The 25,473-nt window shown below is 39.2% G+C and overlaps 1 protein-coding gene across 2 annotated transcripts; it reads right to left on the bottom strand.

The window, feature by feature from the left end:
• Positions 1-4,069: 4,069 nt before the first annotated feature.
• Positions 4,070-24,643, bottom strand: grap2a (GRB2 related adaptor protein 2a). Of its 2 annotated transcripts, none has more exons than XM_082531974.1 (8): positions 24,152-24,643; positions 15,944-16,078; positions 15,774-15,865; positions 14,656-14,775; positions 9,766-9,961; positions 6,565-6,654; positions 6,186-6,302; positions 4,070-4,644 (listed from the first exon to the last, which is right to left on the bottom strand). In XM_082531974.1, exons 2-8 carry the CDS (start codon positions 16,019-16,021, stop codon positions 4,465-4,467), a joined length of 873 nt encoding a protein of 290 aa, XP_082388100.1. In that variant the 5' UTR covers positions 16,022-16,078; positions 24,152-24,643; the 3' UTR covers positions 4,070-4,464. The 2 variants fall into 2 exon arrangements, with proteins under 2 accessions (XP_082388100.1, XP_082388101.1); XM_082531975.1 differs by lacking the exon at positions 24,152-24,643 and adding an exon at positions 20,595-20,768.
• Positions 24,644-25,473: the final 830 nt, after the last annotated feature.

Below are 25,473 nucleotides of genomic sequence, written 5' to 3'. Positions count from 1 at the left end.
GCGGGGCCTGGCCCCCCTGGCTCTATCGGGCCCCTTGCAGGGTGTGGGGGCTCTCGGGTCTCTGGGTCCAGGGCTCAGTCTGCTCTGGCTTAGCCGGCTGCTTGTGGAGCCTGCAGGCTCGTCGTCACTGCTGCCCACCGTGGCTTCTGGGTGACCATCGTCCGGAGCTCTCCTCCTTTTCCAGGTGGGTGGCGTGATCGCCCCTGCGGTGGTCCTCCTTGGGATTTCGTGCTCTGAGGGGGCCTGTAGATGTCAGGGACCCGGGTCTCCTCCATGCCTGCTTCATGTCCTGGGGGGCAGGGCTGTGGCTCCCTACACCCACTATCAAACACTTACATGGAGAAACCTTATGAATACAAGCGCACTCACACACACAGGTTTGCAAACAAGTACTCACAGACACTCACTATCTTGGTCAGCTGCTGCCTCGAAACATATCATGCATCATTAATACCATGTGCTGCTTAGTAACATTTAATATTTATTATTTACTGTTACTCGTGGTTGTGTTGGTTGTTGCTATGGTTTCCTTGCTGTGTTGTTTTCGTTTTGTTTTTTGTTTTTTTAAGCAGGTGTTGAAGCAGATTTTCAGTCTTTTATTTCTTTCTTTATCCCTCTTCTCTATTTTTCTCTCCCTCTCCTTCTGTTCTCTCCCCAACTTCTCTTTCCTTATTCTGTTCGGTCCTGTGCGTTCTGATAAAAATCTAATAAACTATGACTATGAAGTCGACCTTTCTTGGCCTTCAGACAAGAATTCTGATTGCGGCAGTGCCGGACAGGACAGCAAAACCAAGAATAAAAAGTTTATATATTTTTCAGTTTGGTAAAAATTTCTATTACATTTAACATTTTATTACTGTCTTGTTATTGTACTTTCTGTACTGGTTTTCCTAAATATTGCTAATGACATATTCCCTCCAATCAATAACAATCAAAAAGACTAAAACTAAGAGTGAAAATTTAAAATAAATAAATAAATAAACCTAAACATGTTCAAACAATCTAAACTGAACATAAACAAAAAAAAATCCAATCTGGAAACCAACAGAAACTAAACTGAACTGAAAGCAAAAAGTCAAAATAGAATAAAAATAAAAAGTAATTAGAAAATACAAAACTATAATAACTCCGAAGCAAAGGTTCCCAAATGGTGTGTTTTGGGATTTTGCACAAAAAGTAAGGAATTAAATCTTAAATGTTCTATATCAGAACACATCACCAGGCCCTGATTAGTAGTGATGAGGGGGAAAAAACAAAAACATCTATTCACGTCCACTTATCATTATCAGGTTTGCAGAGGAGCTGGAGTCTATCACAGCTGCCACAGGGTGACAGACATGGTACACCCTGAACAGGTCACCAGTCTAACATAAAGAGACACACAACCATTCACACTTATGGGAAATTCAGAGTTACCACTTAACCTAACCTCACTAACTGCGTGTCTTTGGACTGTGGGAGGAAGCAGGAGCACCCGACGAGAACTGACGCAAACACGACAAACATGGAAACTTCACAGACGGTGGAGTCAAACTCAGGACCTTCTTGTTGTAAGGCAACAGTGCTAACCACGATGCCACCATGCTGGTACACAAAAGCACCTAAAGAAAAAAAAACTGTCTGGAGATATTACTGCAAAAGCTTCCTGTTTCCACACATGTTATCTTAGTCACCTAGAAACCAAACATCGCTTCTCATCCCTGGCCTAAAGTAAGAGAGCACCGGATCTTAACGAGACGCAGAGCCTGTGTGAAAGTTTCTGATACAGAAATGGATGCATGTTACATTAGCGGTGCTCTCTGCAAACTAAAAAGTGTCGTTGGTACCCTGCTCAAAAATCCCTTCATCTGATGGTTCAGATAAAACTGTCACTGATGTCATTCCACAAGACATGGGGGTTGTTTTCTGCAGCTATAAATAGATGCTGTCCTGCTACTCTTCAGTGAGCTTTCTTTAGAGAAAAAGCTTTGAGTGACTCTGGATAACAAATGGATATCAGACAGTGAACTTTCTCTTACATCAAAGACAGATGTTTGGATTTATTGAGTATTTTACTTTTTTCTATGTTATGGTCTATGAGCAAATTTTCATTTTTTTTTATTAAGTTATGTTGTCAGAAATGTGATATTGGGTTTATTTGTATTGAGTTGGGCTGTTTTCATCTCCACTTCCAGGTGCCATAGCTGTACAACAAGCTACTGACAGGATCACCTTCAACCACCACAACTACCTGCTTGTTATACACACATGAATTTTTGTAAGAAAAAATAAAGTATATAAGTGTCTTTTTTTTTAATTCCAGAAGTCTCAAAGTCAGTGGGGAAGTTTTAAATGAGTTCTTTGTTCCTTGCATCAAAAAAGTAAAACGAGTGCAATTTCTTTGTCTTTAATAGGGATTTTATTTTGAAGGGCAACTCTCCTTAACTGCCCATATGGAAAAGAAATAGTAAAAACATATGATTTACTCATGAAAGTGGCCACTTTCTCATTACTTTCATATATTTTTTTTAGTAAGTATACAAAACATTCAAGTTTCATTATATAATTTTTCAAGGGATCTTATATGTGTTTTCACTCTTGTATGCTTTTCATACAAGTTTCATACAAGACAGATAAAAACTTTATAAGATTTATATATATCTTTTCCATATGAGTGTACTTCTGGAGTTTTGGTTAACGTTAAGCAGGTGGACAATAATTCAAGTACATCTGCCATGATTTCTATTATTTTCTGTCAGGTTTTGTCTTCCATTGGTTCATGTTCACATTAACCTTGTGAATATGAACTTTTTCATCTCTGGCTGTGAGCACCAAAGCCCCACCCACCTGCTTGCAAACCCACTTGTTTGCGAGAGACAACCAATCAGAAGAAAGTTAGCTTAAAGTGAAGCCTTAAAAGCAACTGAATGTAACTTCCTGTGTTTAAAACACATTTAAAGCTTTCGAAATTAATTAAAACAGCCAAAAAAATTTAAAGAAACAACCTCGGTCATGATTTCCATATCGTGTTTGTACTGTGCTGAAGACAAATCGACTAAAGTTAAATATTGTAGGGCTGTCTGCATGTCGAACTGTGTAAATGTGTGAAAAAAGCGCTGGTGTGAATGTGTGCTCAAACTGTAAACAGTGCATTTGCAAATTTGAACCACAAGAGGTACAGTGGGTGATTGTAGCATCCAGTCAGCCATAAGAGGAAGAGGAAATACTGACGGAGAGGAAGACGTTGTAGAACAGCTATTTAAACAACAGCTGAAGGACTCGGGAAGCGACTTTTGTCGCCGCCAGCACAGAGTCTGGGAAATTAACGATAAAAAAATGCAGCAACAGTTTATGTTTGCTATGTTAGCTTTTTGTAGATATGTGATTCACAAGGAATATTGTTCGCTCGATTAGTGCTTCATGGCTTTTTAACCACATCATTAAAAGTCTTTTCTTCTTTTTATCGTTAAAGACTCGGTTATACAGCAGGGCCTTATAAATGTAATTATAGGTTTTACTGCATCTTTAATATTCTGAACCTCAGTTTTGTTCTGTTAACTTTCACATTTTTAGTTTTTTTTATATTATTCTTAACAACGGCATTTTATTTATTTTGTATTGACGTTACACTTGGGTCTTACACGGCCTAGTTTAAATGGATGTGCAAATCATTTTTATAATTTTTACTACGACTCTAAAACGATATGTGACGTTATTAATGTTGGTTAAATGTGATTCATTAAAAACTTTCTAGTAAAACACTGCCCACTAGTGGTGAGAGTTTAATACAATACAAAAAATACAAAAATGTATCTTTAAAGGGGGAGGAGTTAAAATGGCTCATTTCAGGGCTGGTAGCTGCACCAAAGCCCAGTAAGAGATAAAAAATAAAGATTATTTTGATTTGTGAATCATGCAGAGACCAACTCCAAGAATAAAACATTAAATTTTACATAAAATAAATAAAAACTCACCTTTAAAACGATAGAAATACCCAAATGAATATCAGGAATATCACAGGTAAAATGTGATAAGATAAAAACCCCACAGAAAGCCCTCGTTATGAGTGAGCATCATTTAAACATGAAGGTGGTGATAAAAAAAAGTTTATTTAAAAAGTCAATAACATTTTTTGATAAAAATGTGTCAAAAGTGAGCAGACAGTCCATTCATCAGCAGCCTGGCCAGCAAGCATTCAGACAACATGCTTACTGACACGTCATGATACAAACAACATCCTCAGGCATCATTTGCAGCATTTCCTGTGTGCCAGGTGAACATGTGGGAGCTGTAGGAAGTTCCTGCAGGTGTCTCTGCTCCTTTGTAAATAAAGCTGCACTGCCTCAGTCCTCTGGTAGGAGGCTGACACGCAGCACATACAGAAGCCTGCTGGTTCACGTTCAGAAACCCATCAAGAGCTGACGCAGCCGCAGATCGAGTCTGAACGCACGCAGGCGTTTTAAAATCATCGCCTGTGGCGTTTCCTTACAGCTGCTCTGTGTAGTTTGCGGGAAACAGCCCAGTCGATCCTCTCAGCCTGCCTTTCCACCACGACGCATCGGAGTTATCCAGCACGTCGATGATGTCGCCGGCGGAAAATTCGAGCTCGTCGTCTTCCTCTGCGGTGAATTTGTAGAGTGCCCTCACCTGCAGCGTGGATGGTCTCTGCAGATGGAAACCAAACAGTGATCAATACCTGACAGACACAGCTGTAGCTGTGAGAGTCCTTTACTGGACTGCTTTTTGTGACTTCTGCATTTTAACATTAGCTAAAAAGTCATATTCTGTAACTTGTCTTTAGCAGCCACACATCCCATACAGTGACATGAGCCTTTAAAGTTTACCCAAAATGCACTTTTTAAAAACATTTTCCACTGAATTACCAGAAAACAGATCAAACATCCAGACTGCCAAATACTTCTGTTTCTGTTCCTCTACATCTCAGACAGTGCAGTTTATTGAAACTATGATATATCCTGATACCGATACTCAAAGTTTGTTATTCAAAAATAAGCAAAGTGTGGCTTCAGACTGCGACACTTTGAGTGGGTGTAAATTGATTTGACTGCAGTTTTTAATAGAGCTTAAACGTGTTTTTCACTTCTGTGTAAAGGCAGTTCTGAAAAAGAACATTTTCTCAGGACAAAGCAGAGTACATTCACAACGACTGCACAGGATTTAAGGGGGTAAGTGGCTGCCAGGAGCGGCTAATCAAACGCTCCTGATTTACTGATCATTGGCGAAGCACAACACTTCAAAGAAAGCAGAGATTTTGGCTGCTGGTCTGAAATATGCAGGTGCGTGCACGGACTTCCCCCTGAGGTCAGCAGTGCTCAGAGAAACAGCTAAGAGCCCAAGAGGCTACATCTTAGACTTTACATGTATCAATTAGCATATTAAAGGTCAAAGTTCACAACAGCACAATTAGAAAAAGACTGAACAAGTGTGGATTGTTTGGAAGGGATGCCAGAAGAAAGACTTTTCATGGCACCATGGCTTAAGTTTGCAAAGTTATATTTGAACAAACAACAAGACATCCATTGTACAGATAAGGCTAAAGTGGAGATGTTTGACCATGATGCACAAAACCAAACACGTTATCGGCACAAACATCTCCTCTGAAGTATCCTCAAGTCAAATGTGATGCTGCCTGATAGCTAAAGCTTGGCTCAAACTGAGTCACGCAATGACACGGCTGTGTGAATAGCTGAAAGAGAAGAACCGAGGTGCTGCAACGGCCCAGTCAAAGTCAAAGTCCAGACCTCCCCCTGACTGAAATGTGGTGCAACCTTACAGGAGAAGCTGTGCATAAATGAATGCCCGCAAACCTCAATGAACTGAAGCAACTCTGTAAAGACGAGTGGGCTTAATTTTCTCCGCAGCGATGTGAGAGACCGATAAAGTTATACCGAAAACAACAATTCAAGTCGCTGCTGCTAAAGATGGCTCTGCAAGCTCGGTTTTTCACACAACTGTTTATATTTGTCACCATTTATTCCGAGTACTGAGATATGTGTTCCTAGCAGTCATTATTTTTATTAAAATCTTAAAGCTGTGATCTAGTTCGTTTCATGTTGTCTTATTGGAAGTTTAGAATAAACGCTGATGTCACCCGGCTGAACGCAGTGTATCAACATGATGTTAGCTGGTCTACAGTTTCCTGTGTTTACCACAGCCAGTAAGCATCAAAGCGTGGCGGGGCTGACCTGAGGCAGAGGCAAGGTTTCAGAGGTGCGTCTCAGAGGCTGAGCCGAAGTAGAAGGACTGTTTCTTCCTGTGTGGCCGATCGTATGCGCTCGCGCCTCCAGCTCGGGTCTTCTGCCCTTAAAGCAGAGAGCAACACACACGTTACATTCCTGCTTTTGCTTATTGTACAACACAGAACAATGAGCCGAAACGTTACGACCACCCCCGCCTAAAATAGCTTGGTCTCGACTCTTTAAAGGCAAATTAGATTTTGCTTTTCTGTTTCCTGCACTTGGTTTAAAGTTCTGAACCTATTGTTATCTTTGTGGCTAAAACCTTTGCACATTATTTGCTATCAGAGACTTCAGAGCTGAGAGGAAGAAAAGCTGTAGCTCATACCATCGAGCTGGTACTCTGGTCTGAAGATCGGCGTGGAGCCGTATTGAAAGCTGGTGTTGTACGTTGCTCAGGCAAACTCCCCCTCTTCACCTGCAGGAAGGAAGCCGACAGGAAGAAGATAAGATGCAGTTTTTATTTCTATTTATGTTCAGAAATCTAACTTTTTTCATCTTATGCATGATTGATTTTTACAGTGAAAGAGACTTCAAAACAAGAACAACCGCAGGTAATGTAATATGGGTCTGCGTTTAAGCTCCTAAAATAGACTGAAGCAGAAAAGTGCATCTTTATACCTTCATGGAACATCATAAATACAAATTAACAAGTTCTTACAACCAGAACGCCCAGTTTTACCATGAGCTGCTTTCAAATGTGATTGTTTTCAAAGTAAAACACAAACAAGTGCATTACATTCTCAAAAGTATCCCAAAATTTATTGATCTCATCGGTTTCCTTCATCGTAGGACCCAACATTACTGAGCTTTCAGTGTAGACGTGAGTGGGTGATCAATGAAGAACTTATTACCAAAGGTTAAACTAACATCCAGCTAACATTTTTTGGTTTCCCTTTCAGTTCAGCTCAATTCACTTTTATTTATTTGGCACCAAATCACAACAACACTTGCATCAGGGCAACTGTTGTTGTATGTGTAATGCGTAATTTTTGTCCAAAATGTATCATTCTTTATTAGATAAACTTCCTTAACTGCTTTATAACACAAATATCTAATGAGCCAATCACATGGCAACAAGTGCATGTAGAGAACCTGCTGAGGTTCAAACAGAGCATCAGAATATAGTTTGTTGATGTCAGAGGTCAGAGAGGAATGACCAGACTGATTCAAGCTGACAGAAAGACAACAGCAATTAAAATCACCACTCATAACAAATTTATGCAGAAAAGCATCTCTGAATGCAAAACACTGCAAACCTTGAAACAGTTGGGATTTAGCTGCAGAAGACCACATCACTGCACGCCGCTGCTGTCAGCCAAAAACACGAAACTAAGGCTACGATTTACATGGGCTCACCAACATTTGACACTTAAAGAAAAACTGTGCCCGGTCGAATGAGTTCTGATTTCTGCTGCAATATCCTGATGGTAGGGTCAAACCTGAAAGCATGGATCCATCCTGCCTCGTATCAAGGGTTCAGACTGGTGGTGATGATGATTTTTATGGCACACTTTTGGGCCCCTTGGTACCAACTGAGCATCGTTTAAACACCACAGTCCTCTTGAGTATTTTGCTGACCCTGTCCATCCCTTTGTGACCACAGCCTACCCGTCTTCTGATGGCTGCTTCCTGCAGGGTAACGCGCTAAAGCTCAAATCATCTCAAAGTCTAATCGAGCACCTTTGGGATGTGATGGAACTAAAGATTTGCATCATGGATGCACAGCTGACAAATGTGCAGCAGCTGTGTGATGCTATCATGTCAACATGCAGCGAAATGTTTGACGGCGTCCAACCCAGGACTCGGAAATGTGTATGTCCACATATTTTCGTATTTAAAAAAAAAAACCTCTACCAACAGAAAGACGCAGAATTCAAAGACTCGAATAAGACACGTAGACGTTTGTGTGGCGCTTTTAGTTTCTCAGGATTTTTACAGTTTCCCTCCATCACTTTGATGTGCTCACATTAAACCACCTTCTTAGCTTTCATTTCCTCTTCACACTCTTTTACATGATCAGTCAAGGGGGGCAACTGGTCACAGTTCTGCTTTTTATCAGTTAATCATAAACTAAAAACATACTCTATTATTTTCATGTATTTCCTGCTCGCTCTCTGCCTGAACAGGCTTAAAACATTACAGCTTTCCTACAGCTTAGCTTTAGTGATAAAGTGATCATTCTGCTTTTTTCAGTGGCTTCAGATAATCCTCCTCACATGTTCGTTCACATTCAGGTGCCTCACTTTTACAGCATCTCTTCAACATTAACAGGCCTCTATTAATAATAGGGAGGGAGGCATTGTGAAACTGAGCACATTTATATCTCTGATTCAGTCTCAGTTTCACACCTAACACAGTGGCTTAAGTGGTTAAGAAAGAGGCTTGAACCAAAGCAGCAAATTCTAGAGCGCAACTATGAAGTCTGTGCATCAAAACTGCAATTCCTCTAATGGCCAGTTAAGGCTGCCCCCAAATGTGGGTCCCCATAGAGTCCCATGTCAACAAGTCCAGCTTTAGAAGAAATAAACATTTTACAGAGTGGTCAATAAAACAGTTTTGGTCTTTGTGGATAGTTTCTCCATGATACCAACTGTGCATTCAAAGGTAGTTAGTGTTTAAAATTAGCTATAGCTGCCGAGCTACAGTATGGTGTCGTTGCCTTTTGGAACATTTCTACAGGAAATAATGTGAGGCTCAGTTAGGACAAGAGAAATTCTCATATTTTATTTGCCTTAGCACAATTAGCTCATATTTTATTAGCCTTAACACAATTAGCAGGTACCTCTGAGTCCAATTTGCTAGCATAACAAACTCATATGTCCAAATATAGAAACCTCTGGCTCCAAAAAACGAGCATGACCGCATCCAGCACACTAACGCTGAGATTTCTAAATGTCAGCTCTGTAACCTTCATGTGTCATCATGTTTTATACACAGTCTATGATTTGAAGCCAGTTGGGGACCCATGTGTGTAGAGCTCTGTCTGCACAGTTTCGTTTTTAGGCTTTTCCAACTTATCCTACCATCGAAAAACAAAAGCATGCTAGGTTATCGTTGCCCATCTTGCACCAGAACTTCACCAGGAGTTCTTCTAAAGGTCAAGAGGTTTAATAGAAGAGTTCAAAAGCTTCTCTGCAATCAACATGTAAAAATGTTCTTTTGGAAAATGTCATCGTTGGAGTGTTTGGCATTTAGATCATCATCATGGGTTATCGGTTTTATCAGTTATCAGTCATGTTTTCAGTCTATTAAAGACTAATTTTCCCTGATTTTGCAGAGCTGGCTTCAAATAGTCTTTGTTAAAAATGTTCTCAGTATGACTAGAAAAAAAATTCTCATTACACTGAAATTTAACACGTCATCTTTTTGCCTGACACCTGAAATGTGGTTTGACCTTCTGCAATACCACAGAAACTGTCACATCATTTATCCCATTATCTCTGTGTGACACATTACTGTATGTTTGCTGCAAAATGTAAAATTTATAATCAGGTTTTGATTTCTGTAGATATGCTCGAGGCGTTACCGGCTGGGATGGGGAGGGGAACCCTTTGCTGTCGTTGAGGCTGCCATCGTTGAGGTAAATCACCCTGCTTTTAGAGATGGTGTTGGTTTTGTAGAACTCCACCAGCTTGTTGAGGGAGGTGAACTTCTCCTGCCACAGGAAGTACTGGCCTTTGTTGTCCCTCATCACTCTGAAGTGCTGGACGTCATTCTCATGTCTGAGGAGAAGAGATAAAGATTACATCTTTACTATCCATGGCCCACAGACTAAATAACTACTAAATAACAAAAGGTCATTTTTAATTACACAACACTATGTGGATAACATTTCAGGGTCAGAACTAACCGCTTTGTAAAGCGCTTTGAGTGCCTTGAAAAGCGCTATATAAAGCCAATCCATTAAAACATCAGTTTTTCGCCCCTCATACAGCTTCAGTCTGGCTATACTTTTACACTAATTTGACGAATCGCATCCATCACATCTACTTCTGTCCAGATTTATATGCAGCAAAGACCAAACTGAAGTAAATCAGGTCTTAAAACTGGATTAGAGACAAAGGCTGAAAGGTCTCTCCTTGATCATATCAGACTTCCAAATTGAAACAAATGTGTGATTGTGTAAATGATGTTAACTGAAATAAAATTGAGTAAACAGAGTCTTTCGTGGCCCTTTATTATAGAGAGAAAACCTTGATGTACTAATCCTGGTCAGAAGCTCTTATAAAACAGTGCCCTGAAAGAAGGAGTTGAAATTTGTTTAATTTCTTGAGGTTTTTTTCTGCTTCTCATTCTTTTCTAAAGGGAGTGCGCAAGAACATCTACATAACAGACGACTCCCTGTTTCCTTCATCCCACTGGTTCCTCTCTCCTTATCTGGATTGTCCTCTGCTGGTCGATGCACAAAACTACAACATCAAACAAAAACTCCCTCAGCACATAACTGGGTCAATTTATATAGTGTAAAAAAAAGTAAATCTACTCAAGGCACATAACAGGCCTAAGAGCACTTGAAGTGTGGATATTATTTATTTAAAGTGTGACCAGAGTTTTCACCACTATGAATCATACGGTACTGTATGTACAGTGCTTGTGATGTGTTGCTTCGAGCAAATGACAACAAAAATTCAGCCAACACCCAGGAAGCAGCCAATTTATAGTGTAAAACTACCACCCAACTATACAGAGGTCATACAGAGATCTACAGCTGAAGTCCCCTAAACTTCAGTTTCTTTCCAAATTATGTTTGGATGACTAAAGCTGAGGCACGGTGGTGTTAGCATCATGCTCTGGTGCTAATTTAATGCCAATGGTACATTGCACAACATGGATGTAATAATGAACTTAACTACTATACAGTTAAAACGTGGGCAAGATTGAGTGCTCCAAGAGAACAATGATCCCAGACACACATTTAAACTGGTTTTGGAACAAATTTGAAGAAACTCTTTCAATTCTTCGAAGAACAATGGTCGAATATCCAGAAGTAATTATGCCAGAAGCTACGAAAAGAGTCTGGTCGAGGTGCAACTTGCTAAATGAGATTAAACCAAACATTAGTGTGGCTGAATGTCCCTGTAAGTATACTTTTGAGTCTGTGTGGATTGGAGAAAATCAACAATAAACTTAAACTTGTGCACCCAAATCACATTTATTACAGTTAATAAAGATGTTTCCGGTACAGTTATTCCAACCTGGAAAACGAACAGTTCAAAGAAATCATTAAAAGCCCCAAATCACCAAGACATTGATGCCCGAGCACGAGTGTACGTAAACCTCTGACCACAACATTAAAAACCCATGGACATACTAAAAGACAGCACCTGTTACTGGTTACTGAAAAATTAAAATACACGAGTCTTGAAACCATTTAGGACTGGAGATATTTTGCACGGGTGTTATAAATAACATACGGCACGACAGTCTTTCAAACTGTCCCGGCGGATCCTGTAATCAGAGCGCTAAAAGGAATCATCTGCGCTGGTGGTCTGACAGACAGCGGACACGAGAGGATAAACTGACTTCACCTCTGCCTCGCTTGTTTATTCTGCAGCTGCCTTTGGTGATAAAAAATAAGAACCTCCAGTGAAGGAGGAAAGAGCTCAGAGGGCGTGACACTGCAACGCCAAAATATTAGGGAACTCTAACTGATCTTTTAGTAGATGTTATCACACTTCCAGTTTAAAAACAACCTAATTATTTTCTTAAGCACAAGCACATTAAAATAATTCAAACAATCTAAATGTCAATTTGATGATTTTCTTGACTGTTTTTTTTGGTCTACGGAGTGCACAGACCAGGGGTGTCCAACTGCCAGTGTCCTGCAGGTTTTAGATCTCACCCTGGGTCAACACACCTTTATCAGATGATTAGTTACTTATCAGGCCTCTGGAGAACTTCAAGACCTGTTGAGGAGGTAGCTTAGCTATTTAAAATTAGCTGTGTTGAATCAAAGATGCGTCTAAAACCTGCAGGACACCGGCCCTCGAGGCCTGGAGTTCCTCACCCCTGACATAAATGAAGTACATAGATTTTGTGTGTCATTTTATGCTGGAAAAACTATACAGCAGCCTCACATGAATAACTGTGCAGCCTCAAAAGTGCCAAAATGAAATAAGTAAATACATCACCAAAATATTATTTCATTAAAACTGTAAATAAAAAATGTTTTAAATACATAATGAATTAATTAAATTAATTAAATTAATTCTTAATCCAAATATCAACTGTGTTTACATTTTCAGAAAACTTCCCCTCTGACCTCTCACCTTGAGGTCGAGGTCACTGAGATTCGAACTCAGGTTTTCAGTAGATACACCGATGGTATCAGTCGCTTTAATCTCCAGTTATCGCATTCACAAACTCTGGTGTCCATGTCGCCTAGCTGGCTACCCGCCCACCCAGCAGGGTGACGACAATACGCCATCAGGCTTTTATGGCTGAGGCGTAAAAAGGCGGTAAAGTACTCAGTGAAGCTGTGCACAAGTGTCGCCAAGTGTCAGATGTTATCAACCTGCCGTCTCACTCTGAGCTGTCCTCCAGTCCTGACTGTACTTGTCACGCAGGAACGAGCAAGTATGAAAACTCAAACTCTTTATACTTAGTATGAAACAAACACTGACCAAAAGCAAAGCAAGGCTTTGACTAGAGCAGCTTTAGTCCCGCCCACTGACTTTGGTGCTGCAGTTAAAGATAAATAAATGCATGCAGCACAGCATGCAGTACCATATTAACCACAGTGAATAGGATTTTGACTAAATAAATCCACAATTAATTAATTACACTTTTAATTAACTGTTTGTTTATGTATTTATTTCATTTTGACACTTGTGGTGCTATGTCTATGTTGGATGCACATAAAGCACAGCTCTAAATGATACTCTGTTTTATTTGTGTGTGTTATTCTGATTTATGAGGTTAAGCTACAAAATTAACCTCATACTGTATTGAAATAAGACTTAAGTATTAAATAAGACCTGAAACTAGCAACTGAGACCATGAACCATGTTCACTGGAGTTACAGTTCAAGTGACAAGTATGGTTATTTTTTTCATTAGCTCGTCTTTTCGCAAACAGACGAGTCTCCCTCTGCTGGCTGGGAGAAATAATGCAGATATAACGTACTTTTATATTAATCCGATTGGCCTGTTTCATGGGAACTGTAGTTGGACCAAAGAGACAGTTTTGAAAGTGTATAGCCGGTTATGGTTCAAACCAAAATGGTTACCAGGAGCAGTGGGGGTTGTGGGATAGGTCGCTGTAACACTTTAAGATCCGAAGTATTTGCAAGTCCCTATATAAATCTTCTTTACACAGTGAATACGCATCTGTTTTTAATGACAGTGTGGTCAAACAAACCCTCGGTGTTGTGGCTGGTGCCATCCATTGCAAAATCTTGGTGTTTATTAGTTACCAAAGTTGGAAAAAGGAAGTTTGGTTTCAACTGAAACCCAAGATTCGGCATTTTTGAATGAGAGTGAAACTGGTCTCTACCACTGTCCATTCACGTGACACTCAAACAGCACACAGAGCTGGAAGTTTAGCTTGAAACCATAAACTATTAATAAAATAGACAGCATCATCACCCACAGGTTTCTGGACATATTATTTTGAGTTACGGTTTTTACAATGTTAGTTTCTTAGACCATATTTAGAAGGTGTGCTGTTAAGTTATCATTTAACAGTATTGGGAGATTGACTCTCACTTGGAGCCAGCCGCTTGGTAGAAACATAACATAAACGAAACTTTAGCATCTTCCCTTCGTTTACATGACACATAAAACCAGTCACCAGCAGACTTTCACCGCTGAGCCAAATAAAAAACTTTGTGATTGGTTTTTATAGCACAATTTTTATAACACATTACATGGTGCAACTAGTAATTTTTTCTTGAATTAATCATTAAAAATCAAGTAAATGTCAAAGAAGAGCAGAAAGGTAATCAGAAATCCAAAGTGATGTTTTCGATTGTCTCATTTTATCCAAATTCAAAGACGTTCAGTTTACATTTTTAAAGAAAAAGAAGCTAAAACATCAGGTTATGTGATGAGTTCTTGAAAAACAACACCATTTGGTTCTGGATCTGGATCTAGCCCCGTCTGGTCTATATGCGAAACAAATGTAAAAATATTTCTTTACTGTTTTATGAACTAAAAGAATGGATATCCAGTTTGATGCTGGTTGAAGACGCTGACGTACTAATATGCCTAGCATGCTGTCAAAGAGCTGAACAAACAGAATAAGTGACTCGGTAATATTCTATAATTTACTTCCCCTTTAACTGTCAAACCAGATGTTGACTAAGCATAGTTAAACATGCTGAACATCAGCACGTAGGCACGCTAAAGTACGCATTTAGCTTCAGCATAAATATAGCTGTGAGCCAAACTTTAAGACTTCCCATTGCTTTACTCACTTGACAGAAATGGAGAAATCCCCCAGGGAGGTTTGGCACCCTCGGATCAGAAACTCCCCGACAGTTTTGGACTTGAGTATGTCCTCTGCAGCACTGCGACTGGCGTCCTCCTTAAACCACCTGCACACAGAGGCCACAATGCTGCTGGTTATCTAAATTAAGTCACTCACACTCGTGCACAAAGCGGCCAGGAATCGTTACAAAAGTTTAAAACCAAGAATGAACCAATGTTGCTTTAGTCGTTTTTATTTACCCTTTATTCATACCTGTAATCCCACTGAGGCTCAATGTCTCACTCACAACAATAAAAAAGCTAAAATTGCCTAAATCTTTTGGTTTGTTTATACTGCTGCTTTTTTATGTTTGCCCAAGTTAGAGTTATGCTCTGTTTTAGCCAATCAGCCATTGTTTCACAAACAACAAAACCTTTCAAATGGTAAATGGACTGGTTCTTATATAGCGCTTTTCTACTCATCTGAGCACTCAAAGCGCTTTACACAACTTGTGCATTCACCCATTCGCACAAGCACATTTTTCTAAGTGCTTCATAGCTAACATTCACACACATTCATACTCCGATGGATGCATCGGAGAGCAATTTGGGGTTAGTATCTTGCCCAAGGATATTTGGCATGCAGACTAGGGGAAGCCAGGAATTGAACCACCAACCTTCGGATGACCTGCTCTACCACCTGAGCTACAGCAGTCTTTTACACGCCGTTTGGCCTAAACTATCCTGTAAGAATAAATTTCCCTGGGTTAAGCCAAACATTTCGTACAAGAGTTGATGTGAACCCAAGTCTAACCCTACCACAAGCTCTCACAGCAGTTTGCGCAAAAATTATGAAACTTAACTGAATTAATTTGTGTTTCTCGACACTGATTTTAACCGTATTTTCACTTCTTGTTCACCAGGCCCCTCGCTCCGCCTCTGTTGTTTCGTGTCAGTGCGCACACACTGAAGATTTTCCACTCAAAGGGTAAAAGCATTGGCATCGTGAGTCAATTTGCAGCTCACGCCTCAGTTCAAGACCCCCACAAAGAAATGATTTTTACACATCCATTGGATTTTCAAAAGATATCTGTTTGTAGTTCAAGGCTGTAGGTCCCTCTCTTACCCCGGAATCTGGAAATCGATGTAGTTATGTGGTACAAATCCTTCCCGTCCATTCATCTCCGCCTTACACCAATCACCTTCAACGTTTATAATCTGTTCAAAAGCAAAAACAAAACGTGTCAAGCTGGAGGAAATGGAAAACATGCCTTCATTATCTAATCATATACTGACCTTTAGTAAATCACCCTTTCTGAAGCTGAGCTCCTCGTCCTCTGTTGCGATAAAGTCATACTTTCCTGAGGCTTCCATTGAGAAGTTTCAGGGAGGTTTAGAAGAACGTGAAGGAGAAGTGGCAAAGGGCTTTTTCTGCAGGGATGAAGACAAACACCAACACAAGTTATGATTTACAGGTTGTAAAAATACAGCTGACAGCAGTGAAACTTGAACATGCAAACCAGACAACAGCATTTTATTTAAACTGATAGTGTGGTTTGTGTCTGTCGGAAGCCACAAGAGCTCAAGCTGTTGTAAATGTAAATGTTAGTTATTATGCTTCCATCACCATATACTTATGTTTGGACTACAACAGAAACTCTAATGATACGTATTTTATTTTCTAATAGGTTTCAGTGTGCACCCTCTGCCTGGAACCAACCATTCAGTCTTGTAGTGCTGAGGTATTTTTAGCCTTTTGTGCTAATGAACTCAATATTTCTTATGAGACATTTGAAATCACCATCTTGGGCTCTGGTATACTTATACACAGCTCGTAATTTATAGGACATGGAAAGGAAGGACAAGGGAATGACATGCAAGGAGTAAACAGGAACTGGAAAACTTCATTTGTCGTCCATTTTTACATTATGGAGAGACACAGACGCCACTTCTCCATTCCCTGCAGTTTATTTAAACGTATACAGAAAGGATGAGAAGACAGGGGTCGACGCAGTATTCGAGAAAATGCAATTCTCCAACGAAGGAGCTCTAAAACGTGGATCTAATGTTAAGGATCTGAATCCCATGACAGCAGTTATCATCACAGCTGGTTATTTTATTTTCCCACCAACGTGAATAAAACCTTCACTTGTTTGTGGTTACAAAGTGAAGGATGTGGTAAGCTTTCGTGAAAAAGCTGGCTCTATCGTTGCAGCTGTAGAGCACTTTGCAACCTTACACAGTTCTGACAAGAGACACAGAGCTGCATAACACCCGATGCTGATATTAACCTAGCAAACAAATGCCACCTGTTAAACCACACACAGACTTAAAATTAACTTTAACCCTTATAATGGTTTTTATCTTTAATAATGAACAGATGTCTGAAACCTGACTCAAATTCAGATGTAAAAAACTTTAGTTCCTGTTAATTAGACTAGTTATCCCAGGCCAGCGGTACTTTTGCAGGTGCCAGGGAAGTATGTAAAAGCCAATATATAGGAGCTAGGTAACCTGAAGCAACACACAAAAAGGTGTAGCTAAAACAGTGAATAAACAGTTTAAAGTTTACTAGATTAATCATTGTAAATCCTTGGATTAACAGCTAAAGTAATCCAATGAAAGCCAAAGACTGCCAACTACATTTGGCTGATAAAAAACAGGAATTAACATGTTAAGTAGTCAGCTAAAAGTGACGAAAAAGTGTAGCTAAAGTAAGGAATTTAAAAAAAGTACAATTGTTGGATTAAATGCTGAATTAGTTATTTTGAAGTCAAGGATTAACAGCCAAAATAGTCAGATAACAATCCAGGACTAAAAGCTGAATTATTTACCTAAAAGTTGTGATTAATATATGAATTAGACAAAAACTAAACAGGGCTTAACATCTTAATTAGCCATATCAAAATCCCGGATTAGCAGTTGATTTACTCAACAGAACGTCATGGAACAGCTAAAGCATCCCAGTAAAAATCAGGGATTAACTGCTGAATTAATCAGACAGATTCATCAGTTAATTCAAAACACAGGATGGTAATAAGAAGGATAATAACAGATTCGTATAGCACCTTTCAAAAATCCAAGGACACTATACAAACATTTGGTTAAAGTCATGGATTAACAGTTGAATTGTGTTGCATTAAAAATGACAAATTAACAGCTAAATATAAATCACAGATTAACAGTTAAAATATTGAATATTTAATTAGTCGTATCGCAGAGCACAGCGCACAGCGTCATATTATAATAGTTTTATTACACAACACATAACGGTTAGACATGGAAATTGTGAAACAAGGGAGGCGGGGGTCCTGTACTTGGGTGGTAGCTGAGGAGTCACGTGACACATTTCTCAGTGATGTATGCACGTAACAGAATATGCAAACCGTTACGACGTAACTGAAAAAGTAACAGTAAAACATTTGTTGAGCTACAAAGTGCTGTGATGTCACACAAAGCCGCATCTTAATTTTTGATTATTTTTCACATGAATCGCATGCGTCACACAGTCTTGATAATGTGGATCAGATAACGACAGTATGAGAAAAGAAACAGCATAATTAATCATAGCAACAGATAAAACGAATGCACTAATAACCCAGATTTTAAAAAATGGCAAATGATGATTGAAATAAACAAGAGTGCAGAAAAAAAGAGAACTGGTACCGGTGTATGATTTTATTTGTAGGTTTACTTGATCCGAAAAGAAAACAAGTTTTGTGGAATTAATTTATGTCACAAGCAACATTAAAGGTGTCACTAGCTGAAAGTCAAAGGATTTCTCAGTTGGCAGCTTCGGCTCGTCTGTTCTCGCACTTCTTCCTCTCTCTCATACCCTTGGGAGGAGATAAGAGGAAGAGTTGCAAGTGATGGAAAAGTACCCTAAACTTCTTCTCATGTGTTGTTGTATCAGGTCTGTTAGTTCAGTTAATGCCTTGTTTAGTTTTCATCATTTTAAAGACCCTGTTATTGATTTCTTTTTTATAAAATATCTGAATTGTATTAGATTAAAAGCCTCAGCTTATTACATCACAACTCACAAGTCATCTTTGCAAGCCTTGCTGCTTAAATGCCAACTGAAAAAGACAAATAACTGCGAGGATAGCAGTAAAAACTGCAAATCCCATTTTAATGATTGAAATGGTTAACTAAAAGCTATGAAACATAAGCTGAAGTCCTTTAAGGATATGGGTAAACAGCTGACATCCATCAACAAAAAGTCACAGATTTAGACCTGAAATGATGAGCTTAAGGTTATGGACCAATCCTTGAAAGATTTGGATAAAAACAACAGATTAAATCTTGCAATGGTAGCTACAACACAATCATTCAAACTATGTAATGAATAAGCAGTAATGTGCAAACAGTAAACTAAAATCTATTCTATCTCATTGTGTATTCAGTATCAGTGCGGGTTTAGATTACACAACAGTAACCAAAGGTTGTCAGCTGAAACTGCTAAAAATTGTGAATTACCAGTTGAAAAACTCTTCTTTCAGTAATAAGTAAAGAGTTGCGATGGGTAAAACTCGCAGACAAATAGTTGAAACCTTTGGATTGACAGCTGATCACAGCCACAGATCAGACGAGCGGTGAAACATCTTCAACTTAAACAAGTCCACTCGCTTTCTTTCCAAGCTCCTTAGACTGAAGTTGAAAGATTTCTCTTTTATTATTGGTATTGGGTAAATATTTAAAGTGGCTAAAAAAACAGCAAAAAGTGGACACATAAATATAAACACTGTACCTCTGCTGCTCTGTAGTTCCTGCTGCAAATACAAGCTTGATACTGCCTACTTAAACAGATTTTTTGTTTTAATGAAATATTCGGAACAACACCGACGGTGTGGCACTGTGGGCTGCTTTAATGAACCTGACGTGCTGATTTTGGACAAAAAAATAAAAAAATCTTTTTAATACGAATGGTTAAAAGGATTTTTAAACAGAATAAACCAGGTGAGTTAAGATTAAAGTTAATGAAGGCTCATTTTAGTTAATCAAACTAACTGTCCATTAAAAATAAATAACAGGTGCAATTCAAGCTGTTTTTAAAGCAGGCTGCAGCTTCAGGAAACCCCCTTGTTATGTGCTGCACAGCTGAAACACTGACCAGTATGCAGCCAGGGCTTTGTGGTTAGAGTTTGCTAGTACAGTTTCAAATATGCCTTAAAAGCATTTCTGTACTCTTTTATTTAGACCATCAAAGTTGTCGTCTCTGCTGTATCCAGTTTGGTCATGGTTTACGAGACTGATTCATCTGGGGATTATTTTCTCAATTAGTCTGAATTTATGTGGCCTAAAAATAGAGCTGGGCGATATATCGAGTTTTTAAAAAATATCGATATATTTTTATACGAGATATAAGATGTGACCATATCCTTTATATCGATATAGTCTATGTTACGTTATAATTATACTTGTGGAGCCGCAAGTTTGCCTCTCTTTCGTCCACTTTCGTCTTTACGCAACGTTACTCGGCCTCGCCTCTCCTTCACTGAACACAACTCCCCCTCCTCCCCCATCGCTTCACCTGCAGGAAGCGACAAGATGGACACGGCAAATCTCCGTTAATGAGTTACTGCGCATCGCCCCGTGCGTGGGGCTGGACGGCGTCAACGTGTTAGCTAGCTAACCACGCTAACGAGCTAACCACGCTAACGCCATGCAGCCCAGAGGTGCTGCACGGACTAAAATCCTTTCATTTTCTCAAAAGTTGACAGCGCGCCTTATGTATGAATTCTGGTTGTGCTTGATGGCCGCGAACCGATTTTATGTGGTACACAGCGCTCAGCAATCTGTCAAAAAATGTTTTAGTACGACTTTGGTAAGCTACGGAGCTGCACCGCTTGATGGATTGTCGGAGCATTACGGCTGAGCCTCGCGGAGTGATACGTACTGTGCTTCAACGTAATATTACCTTACTGTGTATAAGGACCATAAATGGCACCTGTTAAGAGACGTGGTTGCGAAGCGGATTACAAACTCCAGGCTGTCAGTCACGCAGTACAAGTTGGGAACAGAGCAGCTGTGAAATCTGTCTTTGTTATAGTGCTCGTCTTTTAGTTTACATTTTGACTGCACATTTGTGAGCTTTTTGTTATGCACAAAAACAACATTGTTTTCTTTTATTTATGAAGCATTATTATTTAATAAATGCTCATAATTTATTTTTGAGTAAATTTTATGTACATCTGTTCTATGTTAATAAAAGTGCCTGTGTGACATCTGGGACACAGCTTTGACTAAGAACTCCCCTTTTGTTCTTACTTTATGGCTTTAAAAAAATAAATATCGAGATATATATCTTATATCGCCATCCAGCTAAAAAATATCGAGATATGAATTTTGGGTCATATCGCCCAGCCCTACCTAAAAATGTTTCAAATGCCATGTTTTGCCAAAAAATCACATTATTTAGTGCTAAAGAGGGAAAAAATAAGCATTTCAGAGCCTCAAACTCAGTACCTCCAGCTGCCACAAGCATTAAATGTTTCCATATCTGAGGCTTAAACTGGATAAATCCCAGCATGTTGTGCTTAAAAATAACACTCGATTGCTGACCTGAATTAGTTTTGAACTTAATTAGTGTCCTTTTCAGCATATCCACCAAGTACTAAAAGCAAACAGAAGGCTGCACGCATTTGTTCAGTGGTACTAGCAACCAACTGCAACTTTCAGAAGCGTCTTTCTCATGTTGATGCACCTGCATCATAAACTGCCTCTGTGCAGCGACCCTTGCAAATGCAAGAGTTCACACCGGTGCTCTGAAACTTCTTAGATTTCACCAGCAGTGCAGAAGTCACTGACATCTTTCTCTGAATTAAAAGTTTCAAAAAGTAAAGCTTTAACTTTGCTGGGATGGTAAATATATCACTGGCTTTTGATCTGTCAGGTATCCTGATGGGTACTGTCATCACAATCATCTTCAGTGACGAGGAAAACAAACAAAATCATTTTTATAATCTAAAATTTTAGGGCAGAAATTTGCTGCTTTAAGCTTATCAGGCGTAGATGTTGGGTCAACACGACTTTCGGACCTTTAAGGTACGTGGGAGATTGATTCATATTTATAATGGTTTTCCTCAGCATTGCTTGTTGTGTGCCCCGTAAATAAAAACGACTTGGGAGAAATTACATGCTGCTCAGAAATCCTTTTTACTTACAGAAAATGCCACTAAAGTACAATTTACGCATTTTTAAAACTGTCGCACATCATGATCAGTGTTTCAAAGGGGTCAAAATGTAAAACATGAATTTGTTAACCCAACATTTGCACCAGTGGATATTAAGGAGTTCAATATGTAGACATGTAGAGAAAGAGCACACAGCGCACAATCGTTACTGGTAGTTAAAGCAAAGAGGACTGCAGAATGGGAAAATTCCAAGTAAAACCAGACACAACAATATTAAAATCGTTCACTAAATCTAGTGTAGAAGCATTATTAGCTAACCCAGGAATATGATCCCTGTAACAGGATGCATCAGATGTATAAGCAGTTGTTCATTTAAGCTCGCTTTTAGTCTTTTTTTTCATCATTTTTAGGAGCCAAAACTAAAAAAAACATCAAAAAAGCTGTTTTGTGTCACTTTCTTTTGCTTTTTATATTAAATAAATGAATGTTTTACATCAAAATTCATATACGTATTTAGATTAAACTCTTTAGCTGAACCGCTTGAATTTTAGTTTCCACTTGGCGCAGTATCTGTTTATCTGAAGCTCGTGAGTAAAATTCAAAATAAATTAGAAAATAAATAAAATGTAAATGTGAAATTTCCCACTCCAAAGTGGCACCTCGGGCCTGTCTAAATTGGGGATGCAGCTTTGATACTAATCCAGTACTGACTGGGTAAACTGGATCATACGTCATAACAAAGCTCTGAGGAAGCTAACAGGTAACAAGGTGCTTCACGCTCGTGACGCCGCCTTTTTTGTATGTTTGCCAAACACGCAAACGTAACCACAAAAGACCTGAGTCACTATTTTTCGCTCGCTGGGAAACTTTTATTGCACTTCCAGTAAAATAACTAGATTGACATGATTTCACCTTAGTTATCTCTGTCTGCTCCACTCCGTGTGCTCTCGCAGCGGCACTGAGAGCAAGGACAGGCCAAACTAGCATGACCATTTAAAACCATTTAAATTCACTAAGCACTCACACTGAGCTAAAATCGGTTTTATATTAGCCCCGTTTCCAGTGAGGACTACAGCTCATTAATGTAACCCTGCTATCAGATGGTAACTGTCATCAGCAGACACCCAAAGTTGAGGTATGATTGTCAGAATGGGAACAGGATAAGGTTGGATTGGTGGATCAATGATTTGGAAAAAAACATCATCAAGTTTATGGAAGTTTAATTAGCTGTAAACACTGTGATTACATTACAACTTCTCTATAAATGTTCTCATTTGTCAACGCTTCATACGTTTGTTGTTTAACCGTTTTTAACTTTTCAAAGGGCCTCTGTGTTTTCCTTTGATGAATTAGCAACTAATACTTAAAAAATGAGAATTTTAATAGCTTTCTTAAAAGCCTAATACACCTGACGCCACTTTTATGACCCAATAGTAAAAAGCAGTTCAGTTTCAGTTTTATTTGTCATATGCAAGTTAGCACAGGGTCAACATTGCAATGAAATGTGTTTGACGAGCAGCAGTCACTCAGCAGCATGGTACAGTAGAAGAAAATATAATAAAATATAATAAAATAAAATTATTATATATAGCAGCATATATAACTGAATTAACAACTGTTCCTTTCATTTTTCATCTGGATGTTCTGTTGGATTCACATTCCACAATTGAAGAAACAGAATTTATTCCACTTTTAGTCTATTTGTCAAATAGAAAGTGGCTCCTGATGCTCATTCTTTCAACACAGGCTTCATGCAGTGTTTGCAGAGGAGGATGTGACCACCACAGCTCGATTAGAGGAGATGGAACAGGCCTCTAACATGAGGTCTGACCCAACTGCAGCCACAGAAGCAGCTGTTCACAAGTCTGATGAATTAATGTCAGTTATGAACTAAGTACACGCAGGCCCTCTCTTTTTCTCACCAACAATAGCTTTTATAACCACTTCCCCAAAGCTGGGGGTACTCTAAGCATGCAAAATGGGGAACAAACAATCCGATTCAAATAGATCTGAGAAACAGGCAGAAAATGCGAGAAATTCTTACTTCAGGCGTGAAGATCTGCCATGAGTTTACTGGCACTGACGAATAACCAGAAGATGTCAGAGCCTCAAGTGGAGTTCAGCCTTAATTAATGAATTCAACTGAATTTAAAAGGCTGAAAGAACGAGCTGTTGGGTTTTATTTGCGGGAATCTATCTATCTATATTAAATTAAAAGAGACACATTTTGCTTTTCAGCGACTAACATGAGAGATGGAGAAGTGAGAAACTGAGAAAAAGAGGAAGAGCAGTGAGCAGGAGCTGACCTGAGTCTTTTTAACAAACAGCTTTTTCTTTGAATATTTCTGATATTTATTGTGGTTCGGCTTACCTTTCCTCCCCTCTGGAGTCGACTCAAACTTTAGACGAGTTTATTCTAAGCCTGCCCGCTTCTCCCTGCGCAGTTTGAGCGCAGCAGCATATTTTAAACTTTTATTAAATGCAGGAAAAATCTTATTAAAGTCCTGTTTCTGTGCTGAATGAAGTTTCCCCGACGGGTCAGTAGAGTGAATGAAGTCGACTGAGGACGGAAGATACACACGCTCAGCGTTCGTCTGCAGTCTGCGGTCTTCGCTCTGCTGCTGCAGCTGCACCAAGAGCGACGCCTTCCCTCCAACTTCAGTCCACCTTATCAAAATAAAAGCCACGGGTTCCGCCGTGTCTTCTCTCTGTGTGGTTTTTTATTATTTATTAGAGCCCAACATTAAACCAATGAGCTATTGTTACTATTATTATTAGTAGTAGTAGTAGTAGTATTTAGTAGTTATCACAGCAGATCATCTGCCTCCTTCACCAGTCCCCGTTTTCCTTCTCTCACCCCAGCCAGTCGCAGCAGATGGCCCCGCCCTCCCTGAGCCTGGTTCTGCCGGAGGTTTCTTCCTGTTAAAACGGACTTTTTCCTTCCACTTTCGCCAAAGTGCTTGCTAATAGGGGGCTCATATGATTATTGGGGTTTTCTCTGTATGTATTATTGTAGGGTTTAATTTACAATATAAAGAGTCTTGAGGCGACTGCTGTTGTGATTTGACACTGTATCAATAAAATTGAATTGAATTACATCAGTGAATCTTCTCTGTTGTCTTCTCTTTTCCCTCCTGTCTAACAGCTCCAGCTTAAAAATCCAGGATATCTGCTACCCTCCTGTGTACATGTCCAAACCTCCAAAGTTGCCTCCAAACTGTCCGACCTGAGCTGTCCCTCTGATGTTCTAATTTCTGATCATTCCCACTGAAAATATTAACATCTTCAACTCTTCTAAACCTTCCCTTTCACTCTTGCTGTTATTCTTCTGTCACAAATTCCCAGTGAAAATCTTGGCATCATTAAGATTTGGATCAATTATTTATTTATTTTAAAAGTTTGTATGCATTTATGTTTTTTGAGCACCTACATAAACTACACAAACTTATGAAACATACCACACATTTGCATTTTAAAGAAGGCTCCAGTTGCCAAGGTAACCCTTTAATGTATTTACTACCAGGTTATACGTCAATCACAGGTACTCTTCACTCTCACTGAGAGTCACTTCAGTCACTCAACTGCAAATACAGAAAAATCTATCTCAGGTCAAACCCACTTTGTCTCACCAGCGGTTATTTCGCCAAGTGGCCAAATATCTTGTGATGAATCTCTTCTAATATGCAAGCATCT

The sequence above is a fragment of the Aulonocara stuartgranti genome (genome assembly GCF_965226115.1).
Source record: "Aulonocara stuartgranti genome assembly, chromosome: 4".
NCBI lineage: Eukaryota > Metazoa > Chordata > Actinopteri > Cichliformes > Cichlidae > Aulonocara > Aulonocara stuartgranti.
Note: the sequence above shows the minus strand (reverse complement) of the source record. Positions and strands in the feature narration are given on the sequence as shown.